General features: G+C 46.7%; 1 protein-coding gene across 1 annotated transcript in view; it reads right to left on the bottom strand.

Annotated features, from left to right (window-relative positions):
* The window catches only part of PKP1 (plakophilin 1), a 47,726-nt gene that overhangs the window by 14,818 nt on the left and 13,552 nt on the right, over nucleotides 1–19,356 (bottom strand). Inside the window, exons 3-8 of the mRNA XM_075115653.1 lie at nucleotides 15,253–15,677; nucleotides 6,406–6,550; nucleotides 4,482–4,689; nucleotides 3,581–3,758; nucleotides 1,369–1,483; nucleotides 26–181 (exon numbers count right to left, since the gene is read on the bottom strand). Coding sequence (XP_074971754.1) covers nucleotides 26–181; nucleotides 1,369–1,483; nucleotides 3,581–3,758; nucleotides 4,482–4,689; nucleotides 6,406–6,550; nucleotides 15,253–15,677 — 1,227 coding nt within the window. The remainder of the gene's footprint in view (nucleotides 1–25; nucleotides 182–1,368; nucleotides 1,484–3,580; nucleotides 3,759–4,481; nucleotides 4,690–6,405; nucleotides 6,551–15,252; nucleotides 15,678–19,356) is intronic.

Genomic DNA, 19,356 nt, shown 5'->3' on the forward strand with positions numbered 1-19,356 from the left:
CCAAGCCCTCTGCGGCACATCTTACCTCCATTTTACCACTTCTGCTGTTGAAGCAGCCTGTGAGAGTTTTGTCCATATAAACACTCCGGGCCATGTGGTTGAGCTGGGTGTATTTGTTGGGAACTTCAGCATCCAGGCGGTAGGAGAGGTTGTGCAGGATGCAGATGCAATTCTCCATGGACTGAAATCACCCCCAGAATAAAAATTCAAGCATCACATTAGGCAGAAAAACATGGTGCAGCACCTGCTATAGCTACAGAGAGGACATATACCATGCTATAATTAGCTTTTTTTTAGCAGTTATTCTGTATAAGCTCCTGACCATACAGGTAGCAATGGATGGGAAGGAAGAAGGGAGTAGACATGAAGGAAGGCCACATAGCCCAAATGCTATACCGTGGATCTCAGTGAGCTGATTGATTCAGTGAACATTTTTAGGTCCCAGTGCCACAGACAAGTTGATGAACATGAAAAAAACCATGAGCGCAGATGCTGGTTATGTCAAACTGCCTGCCATGAAAGGCCAAATCCTGAAAGTCTTCCTCTTGCCTTAGTCAACTTCCAATGACTTTGTCCAAGTCAAGGCTAGAGATTAGGGGACATTTTTTACCAAGAACAGGCTTTTAAGCCTTCTTTACCTGGATGTCAGAGCACCCAATGTAAAGAGCAAGGGAGAATTTTCACTAGGTACCTGTAACCAACACTAAAACGTGTGGGAACTTTTCCAAGGAGCTGTGTTCAGTATGTGCTGCCGAAACTGGTCTTCTTGCAAAATCTGTCCCCAGTGGAGAATTTGCTCAATCCTGAGCTCATTTGAAATAATTTTGGTACTTCGCTGTGCATTGAGGACTTAGGGTGTCTGGCTAGTATCACAGGTGTTGAACTCCTGAAAATGTGGCTGTAAACACTATTTTGTCCAAGGTAAGTGCCATTTACACATAGCAATCAGGGTCACAGTTAGGGGACCGGAGAATGATGCCAGGTCCTGGCTTCTTGCTGCATGTGGTGCCAGTCTGGGGCTTATATACTTGAGTCCTGCTGGATGGAGAGATGTGGTGGTGGGAAGAGCAAGAGATTGTGGTTAAGACACTGGAAGGATCCCAAGGTGGGAGGGGAAGGAAGGAAAGAATATTGGGGGCTCAAGAGCCAAAATATTTTGCTGTCTCTGTGTTTGGTAGAGGGAGATTGTAAAACCCACCTCTACTGCAGGCCCAGAGCACAGAGGACTTGCAATCCTACAACAGATCACACAGGGACTTGCATCCCCTCTTGTGCTTGTTTGAAAGGGATTTTGAGATATTCCTGAAGTTGCAATTGTTAACTATGGGGCTAAACTTTAGCAGACAGCTCCGGGTGAGCAGCTGGTACCTTATCGTCGGGTCGGTTAGAAGCCACACAGTTCTGGGAGTAAGTCATGACTGAATCGATCAAGCCAGGGTAATTCCTCATGGTCTGACGCCCCATATCTGCAGAACTCAGGTTTCTGAATAAAGCCATTGCAGAGCATGTCAGGAGAGAAGAGGGATAGAGCATTAGTTGGATTCACAGTCCCTATGGGATCTGTTCTGGCTACGGCTGTAACTGAATTTAAGGATATTTTTGTAGACTCAGCAAGGCTGGTGTACTGTTCTCGTTTTGGAGGCCTTCTGTAGCACTGCAGCGGTGCATGGCTCTCTTGTTGCTCTTTTGGATTGACTTAATCTAGGAAAATGTCCTGTTACGGATCTCTGCATAGAAGACATCCCCCTAGTGAGAGTAACTATCAGCAATATTTTGCCTTAGAGGCTATGTATGTGACATTATACAGACTAATCACCTCCTTGGAGGTGTTTCCAAAGAGAATATTGAACAAAGACCACCTGGGATTATTGTGAGAATCAGGACCATGCAAACGGTTATAGGCATGGAGCTACGGAGGGTCAACAACAATATTTGCACGGGAAACAAGGGCAGAGACGTTGAAGAGCAGCAATTGCTCTGACCAGAGAGATTGACCAACTTTAATGTTGTAACATATTCCTCAGCACTGGTTGCTGCCAGGACAGGGGGAGATTTTCCAGTAATAGGAAATGATTTTTTTTGTTTTGTTGTTTTTTTTTCTCCCGTTTTATACCCTGGTAGCTTGCAAATGAAAAACAGAGAGGTTGGCAGTCGTTGTGAGATATTCACTCCAGGCGTTCCAGAACTGGATTTGATGTTCACTGTGATTTGCAGCCTCCTCATTAGCATGAATTCATCTGCAATCCAGAAATGCTTGAGCAGCAATGGCTCGAACCCAGGGCAAACCCAAGGCTGTCTTCATCTCTGCATTATGATGTGGCAGGACAGTGAGTCAGAGCAATCCCAGCTCACCCCTCGGAGCAGGGGCTCTGCACCCGGCTGTGCTGCTTTCCTCACTCAGCTTCCTCCCCAGTCCTGCTCCCCCCAGGCTTTTGAGCTCCCTCACTGACCTGTGTCCAGCAGTCTTCACTGCAGGTGTTGGATATTACTGTGACAGATTGTGATAAGTCTCAGGAGACAGAGCCTGCCTTGAGTTAAACTCCATGGAAAGCTCTTTTTACAAGTTATCATCATACTCTTTCCCTCATTTTAATGGGCTATTTTGTGACATCAGTGGGTTGAGGTGGTCTTAAAATTGGAGCACTCGTATGCAACATACACCACACACCCCTACATGCAACTGCACGGGGAAGGTGCCTTCCAAGACAGGAAAGGGAGCAGCACTCGCTATCTTTCAGACACAGTTCCCAGCCACAGAAGATGATAGTATCATGTCTCAAAAGGCCCCTACCGTATTCACTCATTTTGTTTCATAAGCAGATACAGCTCCTACTAGCTACATGTCTGGTAAGGGTGCGGTCGGCACTGTGCTCCCTCGGGGAGAGCTTCAGTTGATGAAAGTACCTAATTATACAGGTTTTTTTTTTTTTCCCCACTTGTCTCCAGTGAGACAAGGACTCACATCCAAGTGGAGGAGGGTGGTAGGAGAAACAGCAAGTCAGGGCGAAGATCCTCTACAAAAGGGCTCTGGCTTTCCCGTGAAAACAATAAACTACTCTGGGCTCAGTCTGCACCTCCCGTTTTGTAGCTGACCTGGCTGAAGAAATGAGCCAGAAAACATCCAGGGCAATGGCACTGCTCTGTACTAAAACAGTTATTAAAATCAGTAGGAAAATGCTTGTTTTCCCTGCCAAGAGAATTTTTTTTGTCATCTAGATTCCAAACTGCTTTGTTTTCTAGGAACCAAATAATTTTCTCTCGAAGCCTCAAAAATCTAAGGGCAAAAAGTGTCAAGTTTCCAGGTCTGAGCTGAACACTGTCAGGCTTCACTATTGCAGCTCTCCCGTGACAAAGCAACTTACATTTTTTGAGCAGAGACTTTGCAAAAATGCTACTAAGAAAAATATTTTATGTATCATTTTTCCTGCACCTTCTCTTAGCCAGAAAAAGTTTCTCAAGGAGCATTTTTTATTAACACAGTTGCAGTGAACGTGTCTTTAGCTTATTGTAAGAGGATTCAGACAGCTTCAGCTTTTCTCAACAGCCACAAGCTACATGGAGTCCCTGCTTGATGACTCACCTCAAACACCCTGTAGCATTGAAGAATACTTCTGGGTCAATAATTTCTCTTGTCCTATTGCAGCTGCCATCAGACCAGCCAGAGAAAGGGATGATAACACAGTCTGTCAAGACGGGGAGGGCCTCTTGTATCAACTCTTCTTTTAACTCATCGGTGGAGGAGAGGTTCCAGAGCAGTCCTAGGAAGGAGGTGGGAGACAAGCTCAGAGCTCACCATGCATTAGAAACTTCCTTTAGGTCAGAGTGAATTCCAGGAACCTAGTCCTCCTTCACTCCATCCCTCTTTGAACTAAGGGTGCAGAGGCTGCCCTAAACCCTAGTCTCTGTCCATCCCTATGAGAGACTGGCATGATGGACACCAAGAGCATGGTATCAAGTGGAGGTAGGCGCCTAAGCATCCTCCCTCCTCCCAGAACTGATTTTTATTGTTGCAGGGGGAAGGCATCTATCCAGGGATCATGGAAGGGCTTGCACACAAGTCCTCAGTCACAGCTGAGGATGACTTATACCAACAAATTCATGTCAGTCCTTCAAGAAAAGGTGAGACACCAATGAGATAACCTGCCCAACTATATTGGGATTGCCAGCACCCTTGGCCTTACCTGGGAATAGCACAGGGGCCAGGGGTGCAGGAAGGCATGGGAATGGCAGGGTGGCCACAGCTGTGGGGGGAAACCTGGGGCAGGTGCTTTCCCAATGGACACTTATGATGTGAGGAGCCCTTACGGGACATTGAAGGGCCACAACCTCCTCTGCCTTCTGTTTTAGGTTGCCATTTGGTGCAACAGGGCCATAAAACATCCTCTTTGTGGTATGGCTGCACCATAGGTACTGGGCCTTTGCAAGCTGGAGTAACAAGGACCACAGGCAGGGAGGAGCATGGCCCTTGCTGAGGGCTGTACCTGTCAGTTGTTTCTGAATTTCAGTGTTCCCTGTCCTCCGTAGGAGGCTCACACACTCCCGTATTCCATTCTGCCGCCGGGTTTCTATCTTGTTGGTTGGATTCTTGAATACCAAATTTCGGAGGGCTCCAGCTGCTGCACGCTGTACGTTCTGGTTTGTGCTGCGGAGCAGCTCGACAAGCTTGGCGATTCCCCCCAGCCGATAGACCTGTACCAGGGAAGACATGCTGCCATCAGCATGGTGTGCAGAGCATCGCGGGGACAGGGAGAACTAGAACCGTCACGGCAATGCAAGGACTCAACACAGCGCATACTCAGGGGAGCGGGAAAAGCAGACCTGGCAGTAAAGGATGGCTAGAGCTTGCAGGTGGCATGTCTGGTTCAGGCCATAGGTTATGAGCACAAAGGTGCTGGCCTTGAGGTTGGGGCTTAAACTTTAGCAGTGGATGTCTGTGAGTAATGGCCACGGACCAAATCCTTTGCAGATGTAAATGTGCTTGCTCCCAGAAACTTTCACCTACCTCCACCAGTTTGAATCAGGTGAAAATGTTGCTCTATCTGTAGAGGCCATTTATAGCAATATAATGACATGATGTGGTAATTTATCTGCATCCTGAAATCACAGGCTGAGCTTAGAGGGGTGGTCACAGTACAGTGTAAACACCCTCGAGGTCAGCCGTAAGCAGTACTGGGCCATACTCCAGCACTCAACAGGGGCAGCATCGGAAAGGGGTGTGAACCCCAACCTGCAGGACACCACACATGCCAGGGAGGTGTGAAGGCAAATTCCTCCAAGTGAGCTCTCCAAAATGATGAGGGGTCCCGCTGTAAGATATCCTCTATACCAGGTCTCCTGGGGACATGATCCCGCACGGAGCCCCTCCTGGCACAAACCAACCCATCGGCTGGAGATTTGCTGACAACAGAAAATGAATGAGCACCCTTTACAAAGGGAAAAAACCCAAGCATGCGCTCGGATGACTCACGTACCTGCTCCGACACATCTTTCTGGGAAGCGATGGGACAGGCCAGTGCTTGGAGAGTGTTTTCAACGGTAACGAAGGGTGTAGCCACCCCATGATTAGTGACTGTAACATGGGCTGGGATACCTGCACTTGGTTCAGCCGCAGCAAGGGCACAGAGGCACATCCCCACACTGTGCCAGCACACCCAGCTCCACTATTGTGCCAGGAATGGAAAGCTACCTCTGTACAGATGGCATCTCGATAAACCCATGTTTGCATGACTGCAAACACACCAGGGTGGGGATAAACTTTTGTGACAGCCTTGCTATAGCACATCTATCCTTGAGACTGCCTCCTTTGCTGCATGTTGGCATGGATTTAGTAGTTGGAGAGTAAGAGCATAAGAAAAATATGCTGCACTATAAGGGCTTCTGTTTGATAAAATACCTTTGTACATGATCACTAATTAACCCTTTGGCTTAGATAGCTGAAAATGGCTGAAATGGCACTGAGCAATGCAAAATGAAGATCACGGTGGGATTTAGAGCAATTTTGTGTGGCTTTGACACTGCAGCTCTGAGATAGCAAAAGATTTATGTGGGACTGGGTGCAACTGCATCCAGAAGAGGACACTGCATCTGGATGGCTGCTCCCATATCACCAGAACCCATCAATATTTGTCATAGAAGCTTATGGTGATAATGGGGACACAGTCTTCTCTGCTGCCTGGTAATTATTCCCTTGTGCTAAAATCCCGACTGACTGCTATTAAGAGAAAGTGGTCAGCAAGAGTTGAAAAATCTACTTGATTAATTCCTGAGTGTGACTAATGAGGTATAAGGCTTCATCATGAAAATCAAGGGGACCTATGGGTGCTTGGTACTGAGGAAAACCAGTTTCATCATCTCGTGTGCCAACACATCCAGTGCGACAGCAGCGCTCTAAAGGAGTTTGCTCACCTCTTGCTTGGCAGACTCATCCTGGAAACAGGTGTGCTGGAGGTAGTAAGCACCCATGGCCTGGTATTTGTCATCAGAAGAGCACAGGAGTTGTATGGCTTTCTGGATGGTCATTGTACCACCATCTATCTCATCACCACATATCCTGTGTTAAAGAGAAATACAGCACTGGTTGAGTGCTCAGCCAAAAGGGCTACATCAGTACTGAGAATGATTAAGAAGGAATCAATTACAAAATGTAAAATATTATCACATCACCGCATAAACCGCACGGTGCACCCCTAGTGCATTTCTCTGTCTCAAAAAAACAGATCGTAAAAGTGGGAAATGTACAGTAGAAGACACTAAGGCTGATAAATTGTAGATCCAGCTTATCCAGAAACAAAGGGGACAGAAAATAAAAGCTTGGTTGAGGTGCTAGATGTCTAATCATGTCTGAAGTGGAAGGTTTAATGAAAAGAGAACCAGTATTCACTGTTCCTCAAATAAGAGAATTAGTGGACAAGAGTGAAACCATCCATCAGGTTATTAGGACAATCCAAAGTAGGCAGATGCATTTCCCACGGCATGTGATCCTTTGATGTGAGATGTGGTAGAAGCAAAAAATGTGAAAGTAGTTGATGGTCTCGGGAGGTTAGAGCAGATCCCTTAGGAAAAGGCGACAGGCATGTCTGGAGTGATGGGATGGACAAATACTGAGTATATGAAATACTAATAATAGCACTGAGACATCCTGCTCCCGGGGTATGTTTACATTGGTAGTCTCCAAGCTCTTCATAAAAGTTGGCCACTGTTGTCGTGCCCAGGTAAAGAATGTGCCTACAGCCTCTGGAGGAAGGATATGAATACCTCTGGCTTGGAGCAGGACCTTGGGAGAAATACAAACACCTGAAGATTGGTCCACTTGTTTAGAAACATGAAGGTCGTGCTCTCTTTGGTTTGTACTTATTTATCATCATCTGTGATGTTTTAACCACATAAAATTAGAAAAGGGTACAAACTTTCAGATTGATGAAGGGGCTCTGAACCGCAAAGCTTGTCTGTGTTTCCAATTAGATCACTTGGTCTAACAAAAGTTACTCTCTCTTCTTGGCATCCTTGCACCTTAGGCCTGCAGCTGGCTGCAGCAGGAGCTCCCCTCATGGCAGCAGCGTCTGGGTGAGTTTGCATTGGAGAAAATGACTGCCCAAAGTTCAGGACGGAGAAGAGTCAAAACCCAAACTCCTGTTTCTGTTTAACTCTCTCAGCAGTGACTGGCTGCAAATGGACAAAATCAAAAAGTGTGGCGGTTTTGCTAAGACAACGTGGTTGTGCCTGGTTGATGTTATTCCCCATTCAGGATCCGGTTGTGACTGGTGGGGAGTTTTACCTGGAGATCAGGGAGATCAGTTCCTATTTGAACCACATTAATTTGTGTACGAGCTCTTGCTCCATGTCATACTAGTGAGTGACTGTGTAGGGGGACTGATCCTGTTCAGACAACCCAATAGACTAACAAAACAGTGTTTTTTAATGAGTTCTTTAACTGAACCTATTACATTCAAAGTGTCAAATATTACTATGAGGGAGTGGCTTCTCCTAGGCATGGGATATGCAGCCTCATTTTGATTGTGCCAAAGAAATGTTAAAAATAAGGTCTAGAAAGGACACCCAAGTGTGGTCACCACTGCCAGCAGCTTAAAATAAGATAAAATATTTTGTCCTTAAACATGCAAAGGTTCACCTCCACACACCATGGGACAGTGAATAATATCCACAATTCTCCAGCAAATTTCATACAAAGTATCAAAAGCAAACACTTATGCTGAGACGCTGGAAGACAGCATGAAATGCTGTTTTGTCTCCCCTACCCTCACTGGTGTAAAGTTGCACCTGGTTTAAAAGACTCTTTTAAGCACCTCTGTAGTCAATGGAGAGAAATGGGTGCTTCCAAAGAACTTGCCTTTGTGTCTTAGACATTCTTCTTAAGACAGGAAGACCTGCCTTCTGGAGATACCTCTGCCTCTGTTGGTATCCAGGAATGATAGAAAACAGTCTTGGACTGGACCTTAAGCATTCAATTCTAAGGTTAGATGAACCTCATTCCACTTTTATTTCTACACTAACAATAAAATATCACTTCATCATACGACTTTTCATCAGTTTGAACCTTTATGGAAGCCTGACTCCAAGAAACTTCAGTTACACTTGCAACAAGGAAACACAAATCTGGAAAGACAAAGTTTAAACTAGAAACTATGGAACGTCAGAAGTCTTTGTTTTGGATCCAGGATGCTGAAATTGTCTTTTAGTCTTTTTCATGCTCGTGAGACACACAATAGAGCAGAGATGGATCCAGCATGAGTAGCACCAGAAGGACTTCTCCTTTGAGAATTCAGACCTAGGCAGGCAGTGCGAGGAGGGAGGCATATTAATATAAGTACTAGGTCAGTGGCCATGCAGCCTATGTAACCATGGTAAACTTTTTTCTTTTTAATTTGCCAAATTGAGAAAATCCCTAGATCAGGTGCACTTTTCTTGAGAAAGAAGGTTGTCCGCTTGGTCCAGCTGCTCAAGGACAGCAATTTTCTACACATCTACTCCATAAGAGGGACAAACCCCTCTTCAGCAGGGAAAAACTAGGCATCCAGATCCAGTTCTGTGTGGGAAAAGATGGGGAAGGTTCCATTTCCCCTGCTGGCTCACCAGCAGGAGAAGTTCACAGAGGGTGAGCAGCTGGGCTCAGGCATGCTGCCTAAGAAGCAGTGGATTCTCTCAGCTCAGAATATAATCATCCTGGCAAAGCCCATGCTAATGGGAGATTGTTCATCAGCCAGCCTGGGATATTCCTAACCAGATCTACCCTACGAGAACAATGAGTCCAAGACAAATTCTTGGACTGTGGCCATCTCCAACCTGAGCCAATGTGCCTGGTAGGAAGAGCTCCAAAGGTTGTTCTTCCACAAGAAAGAAGCAATCAGAATAGGGAGAGACCTCAATTAGAAATGATTCAACAGGAGACAAATTAGATGATCAGATTCAGGTGTGGAAGGGAAACAAATATGTAAGAGGTTCAGTATCACAGAAAGGCAAACTCCCTCATTTGATACTAGTGCCTTTCGTTCACTTTGTATTAGCAGATTGGTTTGCGTTAATCAGATCTAAGTCTCCATCCTGGTTGTTAGGGCTACAAATCCTACAAGAGGAGGAAGACAGAAAACTCTAACAAATTCCATTGTTAATTAATAAAATGAGCTAAGATGCTCAAAACAGAGTGTCTAGCACATTCAAGCCTTCCAGAGTCAGGCCACACAGGAGCAAACGTGATAGCCATGCTCCATGCCAAGCAGCCATGGCCACCTCTGGGACATGGCACCAAGGTTTTGATGCTACTGGAAGCTCAGAGCTTCCCCTCAGGCTTTGCTTGGTGGATAGATACCAGGGAAGATGGGCACCGATTGACACTGAGCCAGGGAGGAAGGGATCCTCACCATGTGCAATGACACGAACGCTGCCAGGACAGCATCACACACAGCTCCACAGCAAGTGCTTTGGATGCAAATGCACAGTGCAGACAAGTTCACATCACAAGGAGCCAGCACTGTACACAGCCATTTTTAGAGGCAGTTTATCCCAAATAAGAGCAAGCCAAAATGAAGGTGCCTATCATTGTACTTGGTTCTGCTTTCATTGTGTGGCATAGCCCTGGAGAATTAAAGTTTTGATACTGGTTGCCATTATTTATCCTAAAAGAGAAAGCTATCAGAAAACACCCTCATTACCTTTTCTGACTCTTTCAATAGCTTTTGTATGTTTTCACTGTTTATACTATTTCCAGAGAGACTGAGCTCCTGCCTAGGGATGAATGGTTGCAGGACACACACTTACTGTCCCTGAACTTCAGCCACAACTCAGAGAGGCTGCTGCAGCTCGGCTGGGGTCAAGTCAGCGTCACCAGGGACGAATATGAGCCCATGGAAAATCCAAAAGGTTGCCCCAGCCTTTACTGCCTCCTCCTTAGCTGCCAGCCAGCGTCTTCAAGGCCTTTAACAGAGTAGCACCAAGATATTTCCAGGTGCCTTGAGAGACACTTGCTTTCACATGATCTCTCATGAGGTGTTTTAGTCTCTTTCTCCCATGTTCAGAGAACACCAAAGGGGAATGCATCCACGTCTTAAAATGAGGCCAAAGGTGCGTGTGATATTATGGAAGAACGGAAGACAACACATATTGTAGGTGTCCATTAATGGTTCCTGATCTATATCAGAACCCTTAAGCTGCGGAATGCCTGCAGACACCCCAGCTCACCTCTTCGTCTTCACAAATGAGATTACCCTGAATCCTTCACAAGGGATGAGATTAGTCTGGCCTCTCAGTAATGTCTCCAGCTCAGACACCTGGGCTTCCCCTGAAGTCAGCCAAGAAGCACTGACTTTGTTAGGGGGTAACTCACTAACCTACCTCAGATTTCACCTCCATTGGCCACTGTCCGCATCTCTGCAAGGGCAACAGGGGCAACCAGCTCAGATGCAGGCACCTCCTAAAGCAGTGGTATGCACGTACCCAGCTGACTGCTGCACAGGCTGTTGCAGAGCCACAGCCACCACGTATAACTGTGTAGTCTGGCCCTGGGCTGCCAGTCCCACGCGCGTGTGGGATCTGAAGCACTACATGCAACACGTCCACGAGCAGAACTAATACAAGGTCAGCTGGTGGTGGCCACCGTTTTCTTTAGCTCAGGTACAAGCTGGAGGGGGACAAAGACTCAAAGTTTTGTACAATGCATTACACATCACATCCTTTATTACTGCTTCTTATCGCTACCTGATGACCAAGGAAGATGTAGAAAGTTTTTCCTGACTGGGCTGAATTGCAACATGCTGTTTAGCTAAAAGGTGGCTGGCTCAAGATGACACACTCTTACTTGGAGCATGTTGCAAGTACCACCCTTCAGAGGAAAAGGTTAAAAGCAGGCAAATATGCATAGTCTCCTCTAGCTGCTGAAACCACTGTTGCTGCCAGTTTCCAGGCTGCAAGGCTGCAGATCTGTGGGATGTCATGAAAGCCCAAAAAGGAGAAGGGTTCCACTGACAAGAGGGAGCCCTGGACACCAAGGAGACTCCCACCAGCTCTGTCAGGTAGAAGGACTCACTCCAGTGAGCTCTATTGTGGCAAAATGGGAGTGCTGCTATTGAGAATTGCCTTTGGGCAGGAGCCACCAGAATAACCCACGAAATTCTGAGCCCAGAACAGATACACTGAGCTTGGAAATGTTGTTCCAGATATGACAAAATGCTTACAAAGGCTTAAGCTCCTCAGTGCTTATAGAGAAGTATGTCTGGAAGGGACATCAGAAGGTCCCTCTCTGCTCGCTGAGGGAGGATCATAACAACAGGGGTGGTGGAAGATAATATACTTCAGGAGGAGGTTTCTCAAGGCAAGTCAGTACTGTTTAACCTCCTGATCTGAACAAACAGGGCAAAACTCAGGTTTTATCACCAGAACCAATACTACGGGGTGAGTAAAACTCTACATCATGGTTTAGTTTATCATAGAATCATGGAACGTTTTTTTCCAAAAAACATTTCAGTGTTAAACTACTCATCAGCTGGCTGGAGGAAAGATGTTTTCATCAACAAGAGTTGCTTCTGTAAGGGGAAAGACTCTTTGAGAGTTATCAGAGACAGGTCTTCCTTGCCTTTCACAGCCAAAGCCAGTTCAATGAATGGAAACAGTCACACCATCAACAATATTTCTAGAAATTAAATAACTTTGTGACCAACTGCTGAGGGATTGTTCAGTGCAGATAGTTTGACAGTTCTCGTGTACTCAGTATTTTGATATCCGTATGCGACCCTTACTACCTGAGAACATCCAATGACACCTTTTTCACTTCACACCATCCAAGGACACCTGAGAAACACCACTCTTGAGCCAGTACTGACACTGTCCACAGCCACTGCATTGCAGAGCAGTTCTGTATCACAGACAGGCCCATTGGATTGCAGGGCCCACTGTAATCTCTCTCGCAGCAATGGAAATTGCTCCCCTGGATCACCTCTGAAAGCATGGAAACTATCTAGCCCTTCCCTTGCTCATAGAGACAGTTTGCTAACCTGCAGACAAGGTACCCACCCACACAGATTTTCAGCATGAAAACTGAACAGAAGATTATTCTTGTTATGAAGGCAAAAACTCTACCTGAAGAACTACTAGAATAGGAAGAACAGAGCCCCAAACAGGGAACTACCAGCAGCTATTATCCAGCTAAGCTCTCTTCCTGCATGTAGAGGTTAATAATGGGATACCTACAAGGAAACCTCTCCCTACTCAAAGATCAGGCTACCCAAATGAAGATCAAGCTCTCCAAGTGCAGAATCCTCCAACCAGAAATAGTCCTATGCAGCAAAGAGAGTTCAGATATGGTCCTAACCCATCTCTGAACCCCCTTTCCCAACAAAAACACACTACATACCAAGGCTACCAGTGACCTGCCAGACACTTTATAAGGACTAATGCCTTCCAAATAAGTAATTTTTTCAAAGAGGAGAACTCATTAGTATGTTTCCAAAACTTTAAGGGCAACTACTGCCAACCTCATCTCCTTTGAGTCAAGAGCAGAAGCACTTGTACAAACTGCTCTCCGAACTAATCCAGCTCTGCAGTGAGTTTCAGGCGAACCGGGGGGTGGGGGGTGGGGGGGTGGGGATGTGTGTGTGTGTGCCCCAGCCAAATAAGATTTACTCAGGGGACACAGCCTCAGCTGAGCCTACGACTTGAAGACCAACATTTCCACATCAGAACCAGTTCTGCCAGATGAGCCATGCCCCAAGCCAGGAGAAATGTATAAATGGAGCCACTCCCTAACCAGAGGGCCTGCAGCCCTGGAGAGTATTCCTCTCACAGCAGCACTTCTCTTTCTCTTCAGAAAATGCCATCATTCTTCAGGTGACCTTTCCAAAATACTGGCCAAACCTACAACTGTGAGCGCTGCGCAGTGCAGAGCAGGGCTTGCTTTGGAGAGAGCCTGCCTGGGACTGACTCCACAAAAGCAGTATTTTCCCTAGGCAGAAGCCAGCTACAGTCCCATGTTTAATCATTCTGCCATCCCTCCCACTACAATTTTATGCTCTTTAGTCAGAAATTCCCTAGAACAAGTTACTTCCAGTTTAGGTAACATCTCTGTTTCCTGTTCCAGAGGAATTACTAAGCTTCTCAAAGTAGGAGGCCAATGCCACTGGTGCTCTTGGTTGGCCATGGCTAATTTTGCATGTGTTAAACACGAAGTAATTGGGCACATGGGAAGCTAAGGTTTCGTGACAACATGCTAACGGGTGAGTGACATTCTTGGCATACACACCTGGGGACATACTTCTGCTACTCAATTCAAAACAAGGGAGGCTGAGCAGAGAACGAATCAGAGAAATATGGAAATCAACATTCAGAAAAAAGCATGGTTTGTCTCACACCGCTGACTGTGAGGGGGGATTTTCTCAACATCTACATCACACCTTGGGTCAATGGGTCAATGGGTCAACAATCTCAGGCCTTTGGTGTGAGTTACAACAAAGGCTATGAGCCCTGTTAATTAGTCTCATGCTGCAGTGTGCAAATTCTCTTTCAGACCAGGGGCCACCAGAAATGAGCTCAGAAGCTTCTAGGATTTGTGTGACAAGCTGCCACGTTTGTCTGGGAGCTGTGATAACTTCTGGGTTGGTGCAGAGCAGGCCCTGTATGAGAGTAATGTAGCAATGGTAGTGCAGTAGCCCTTGGGAACGCTTGTGGAAGATGCAGACCCTCCTTCTCCAGACCAATAAGACATTGCAACCTGGAACTCCAATGCTTTGCAGTTCAAAACATGCAAACCATAGCCTTCCAAGACTATGGTTTCTGCAGTCCAAATCTCTTCCAAGATTATGGCAGAATATGGTTGGTGCTCCTGAGCCAGAGCCAGCGTAGCTGTCAGCATCAGGGCAGCTTTGAATCAACATCACTGTAATGCCATCAAAATCACACTAGGTGTTTTTAGTGAGAGTTCTGCTGCATTGCACAGACATATGAGCTTGGGAGTGTCTGAGCTCACTGGTGTGCTTTACATGCCCTATCACTGTAGGCAACATTACAAGAAGGGACCTGATGCTGACTGAGACATGAAGGACCATCCTCCACCCTTGCATAATTCTTAACCCCAATGGGACTAGATGCTCTGGACAGGAAGGAACTGAGCATCTTCCGTTCCCTTCTCTTTCCTGGCTGGGTAAATTACTCCAATTATGCTATTTATTTCATTTTTCTGGCTCAACTGTTTCTGGAACCCAAATCAGACCTTTCGGGTGAATGAAGCAAGGGATTGGTGGAAAGACAGAGGGGTAAATATGACCGCTCAGCAGGTTTTCAGCTTTGCTTTGAGCCAGACCCTCAGGAACCAACTCCTTCAAAATTAGTTGATTTTAGGTCTGTTTTCTGCTAAATCAAAGCACTGTGACACCCAGGAGAGGCGCCCAGTCTGCACATCAGGCTTTCAGCTCTTCACCCCCCCACCACATCTTGCAAAGGAGCTGTCAGCTAATACCACCACAGAGAATGGGGCATCATCTTGCCCAACATCACACAGCTACAGAAGAGATACATACACTGAACCAGTCGTATTGGTTTCCCTCCACAGCCCATAAAAAGAAATAAACCCTTTAAGAGTGTGACTCATCTGACCCACTTTAGATTCTACTGCAGGGTGCAATTAAGCGCGGTGTGCACTGGTAAGCAGACCTCCAGTGGCTATAAAGCTGCTCAGGTGACTAGCTCTGGTGGACAGACCTCCACAGCAGATGTCTACATTTACTCAGATTCAGCCCACTGCAGCAGACTTACCTGGAGCTGGACTGAGCCTGTCCGTAAACCACGTCCTGCTTGCAGCTCGTCATGGGCTGGGCATAGACCACGTCGGGCTTGTTGCTTGAAGGGCAGGAGAGGGCCCGTGCTGGCATTTTTTTACTTGTCCTGGTAGTTCCTTGCTGGGTGCTACAGCTGCTGTAGATGCTCTGGCGGTTCAAGGTTGCCTTGTGCTCTGCCCGGACCCCTGCCTGACTCTTCCTCAGCGTGCCCCGGGGTGGTTCGCAGTAGAGGTCAGGCTCGCTCCGGCTGCTCTTGATGTTCTGCACGAAGCAGTAGTCGCTGCCGGCCCTGGTGGGGCTGCAGACAGCCTTGCTGTAGTGCTTGCTGCCCCAGCCCTCCATCTGGCTGTACGAGCTGTAGCGCCTGTTCTCCACGTCCCGCTTCAGGGTCCCGTTGTACAGCTGGTGAGTGAGAAAACAGGAGACAAAAAAATTGAGAAAGGGTTGAGCTGCAGATCAACATTGCCGAGCCCACTCCTGCGTGGGTGTCACAGCTACCAAATTCCTATGCCTTTTTGGTATTTTTCTGGCCCAAAATTTACAGGAGGTTAGCCCCCCTGCAGTCCTTACAAAGGTGCCAAACCCTCCCTTGAAATGTGGAGACACTTAGTGATCAGAATATGGCATCCAGGAGCTTGAAAGCAGAACTGAAACCTCAGACATGACCCCAGCATTAAAGTGCCTTATTTCCAACACAGGGGGTCTAACCCAACCTGTAATTAGAGGAGCTCACATCGTATCTCTTGCCATTACAGAGGATGATGCCCCATTCTGACCTTCCAGCACTGCCTGCATTTATTTTTCATTTCCATATGCTTTTTTGTTCCCCATCTATGACTTCTTTAGGAAGGGAGTAAAGGGAGTGAAAAATCATTAGCAAGGGATTCTTGAATCTCATTGTGCCAAGAAACAAGTGGAGACAATGAATATCTGCTTATGAGTTACAAGGTGTGTAGTAGTATCAGCTCACATAATGGGGTGTTCTGAGAACAATGGGGGATCTGTAATAAGAATTGAGATGACTAAGCCAGGAAGAAAAAAAAAGAATAAAAGACAGTAAAAAAAACCAACTGCAATTCATCAAATGTAAAAAATGTCTTTATTGGCCTGCTGTCAGTTCCAAATATCTTCGCCACTTCACCAAAAATCCCCCAAGTTTGCCCCAAATAGACCAGGATTGAATCCAATATTCTTCTGCAGTATTAAACCTTCTGGATGTCAATGCTGACCCCTGAAATCCTGCAGGGTTATGTCCAAGTGCGAGACAAGTCACTAAGGTGTGTACTCCAGAAAAGAAAATAAATAAAGCTATTTTAGTGCTGTTTGCCCCATGATATTGAGTTTTCCCACTGCACCCCTTCAGCATGCTGGCAAGCAGATCTCCAAGACATACAGCAAACAGGCATAAAAAGAACTAAAGAATAAAACTGCCTGCCCCATCCCCCTTTGGTTTATCTCAGGAAAGCTCACCTGTGGTTTCTTGTTAAGCCAAGGTTTTTTTTTCTCACCTAACTTTAAGCAGTGGTGCTTTGGGTGCCTCTTTCTGCAAAAGCCACCCAAGGATTCCTTGGGCTGGGAGAGAAAAGTCAACACTGGCACCTTATTGTTTCCATGGAGGTTCAAGGCACAAGGTGTGAAAAGCCTGTGCCTGGTGCAATAGTTCATGTCACTGAAAAAAAATCTGTATTTCCTAACCTAGAAATGCCACATGACAGAGAAATTGGTATCCTCTGCAGGCTCACCCTGGGTCCCGCTGCTCTGCCTCATCTTCATCCCAGCCCTGAGCACACTCAGCATGATTCCCGTCTCCAACACTCTGCAGAATTGTCATTATGTTAATTAATTAAGCCAAATATTTCCATTAACAAACTGATCTTCAGGAATGCAGCGAATCCTCTCTGCTGCATCCCAGAGAGCTGCACAAGTAACGGATGAAAATGTTTAAAAGGGGTTACCTAGCAGCACACCGTCTGCGTAAGAAGAAACCCTTTAGTCCAGCTATGCCGATACCCTGATTGCTCTGCCAGTTGAGCCCCAGTCTGAAGCAGTTTTCATACTTTCATTCTGCAGGTTTGCATCTAAACAGGTGAATTGCTGGAAGGGGAGAAAAGGGGAGCAAATTCTCTTTGCGTTTACTCCAGAGGACACAGAAAAAACCTGTTAGTACTGCAGCACAGCAGGTAACAGGTTTGGTGCATACTGCAGAGCTCCCGGGGATTTGGAACAAGAATTTGCATGCGATAAGGAGAGCAAGGATGAGGCACATGGGTAAGTGCGATGAATCCTGGGGGCTCGCCTGGCAGTGGGGTAAGCCCACTGAAATTTCCAGGACGGCCAAGTGCAGAGGTTCTCTCCGTCCTGGCGTGGCTTCAGGTGCAGCATGCACGCAGCAACAGCAACGTGACCTTTCATGAAGTCATGATCTACCCCACCACAGATGAGCATGTCCTTCTAAGGGTGACATCATCCTCATTTTTTCTTCGTTTTAACTGGGTTCAGAAACCTTCAGGACTGTGGAGGATGGGACAGGGCTGCGGCAGGAAGGTGCAGGGTGGACTTTGCTGCTCAGTGGAGAGGGGAACCCACTCCCAGGGCTCACTGCTGGCAAGAGCTGGCTGGAGGACGGAGCAGCAGCTTGTTAGAAGTGAGCCCTGTCGTTTATGAGTCAGTATAGACTGGGATTATTTTGTAGAGCTGTCAGAAGTTTGGCAGAGCCACGGAGCCCCTGGGCATTTGCTGAAACCAATTCAGGTAAGCTTGGAAGAGCCAACTTGTTATTTATCTAAAGCTATTGTTTGCTCTCCAGCGTACTCACAAGGGCTCCCCGCCAGCAGAACGGGCGAGGGAAGGTGTGAGTGTGTCTGTGTTTATAGATATGGAATTATCAGTTCTGTATTTCCTGCTGTGTTTTATAGTGGCATATAGCATTGTCCTCTTCGTTGCCAGCTCTGAGATCGGTGAAGCAAAAACGACTGCCTGTTTGGAAAGACACCTTTCTGCAACACAGGGAGCCCTGAGCAGCAAGTCAGTGCAGGCCCTGGCAGGGCGGGGAAGCCTTTTGCAAACTCATGGGAAAATAGTTCCCGTGTGATGTGAAGCTCATTACCAAAGTCAGTGCATGACTTTTATTGCTGATTCTACCAGATGCTTGGCTGAGCCCATTTTAATCTCTTTCAAGTGGCATGGACCTAATTGGTATCTTAGAATTCCTCTTTGCAGCAGAAGCCTGATCCAAAGCCTCCAAATCGATGAGGAGTCTCCTGCCAGCTTCAGTGGATTTCAGATCTGCTTCCCAAATAGTCTCTATGAATCCTTGCACAGACATAGCTGACCTAATTGCTTCTTGACCTCAGCAAGGCACCATGTCTGTGCCTTAAAAACAGTTTTCTCAGACTAAAACCTATGTCCCTGTTTCAGATGTTCACCAGGCTAAGTCAGAGACCTTCACTTCTAACACTGGAGCAAACAGGGCTGAGGGAATGGAGTTCCCCATCTTGTTATCTCTCCACTGGGTACAGTGATCAGCGAGATAGGATGCACAGCAAGGTAGAAGCAAGGCACTCTGCCATCCGGAGAAGAGATGACACCTCTCAAGGTGAAGGTGATGCTATTACATAGTCTGTGGTTTAGAGAGCCACCTGACAATGATCTCATTACTTTTGCTGATGCCATTACATGTGTAGAGTGAGTTCTCCCTATGCAGAATGGCATTAGTGAAAGGAAATAATCAATCTCTTGCCTTCAAACCTCATAAACCACCCAGATTTCCTAACAAACACCCCAAATTGCATTTGCCCACTGCTTGTGGGTGTTTGCATGGGGGAAGTGGGCCAGGTCCACACCTCCCCCAGAAATGCTGCAAAATACAAGGAAGTCCCTCAAAGCGGGGTGGAGACAGAATGCTGTGATTCCCTCTGCACTGCAAGATCTGGAAACCATTTTGGAAGAGCACAGGTTGTCACCAAGCCTTCTCCCCATGGGATCTGAGCAGTCAGCCTTTCAGCCAGACACCTTCATGCACTGGCAGTCCCCCTTACTCATAGGATGCGGGAGGATGCTCAAGTGCAGCCAGGCAAGGCCG

Source organism: Phalacrocorax aristotelis, chromosome 21 (assembly GCF_949628215.1).
Source record: "Phalacrocorax aristotelis chromosome 21, bGulAri2.1, whole genome shotgun sequence".
NCBI classification, from domain to species: domain Eukaryota; kingdom Metazoa; phylum Chordata; class Aves; order Suliformes; family Phalacrocoracidae; genus Phalacrocorax; species Phalacrocorax aristotelis.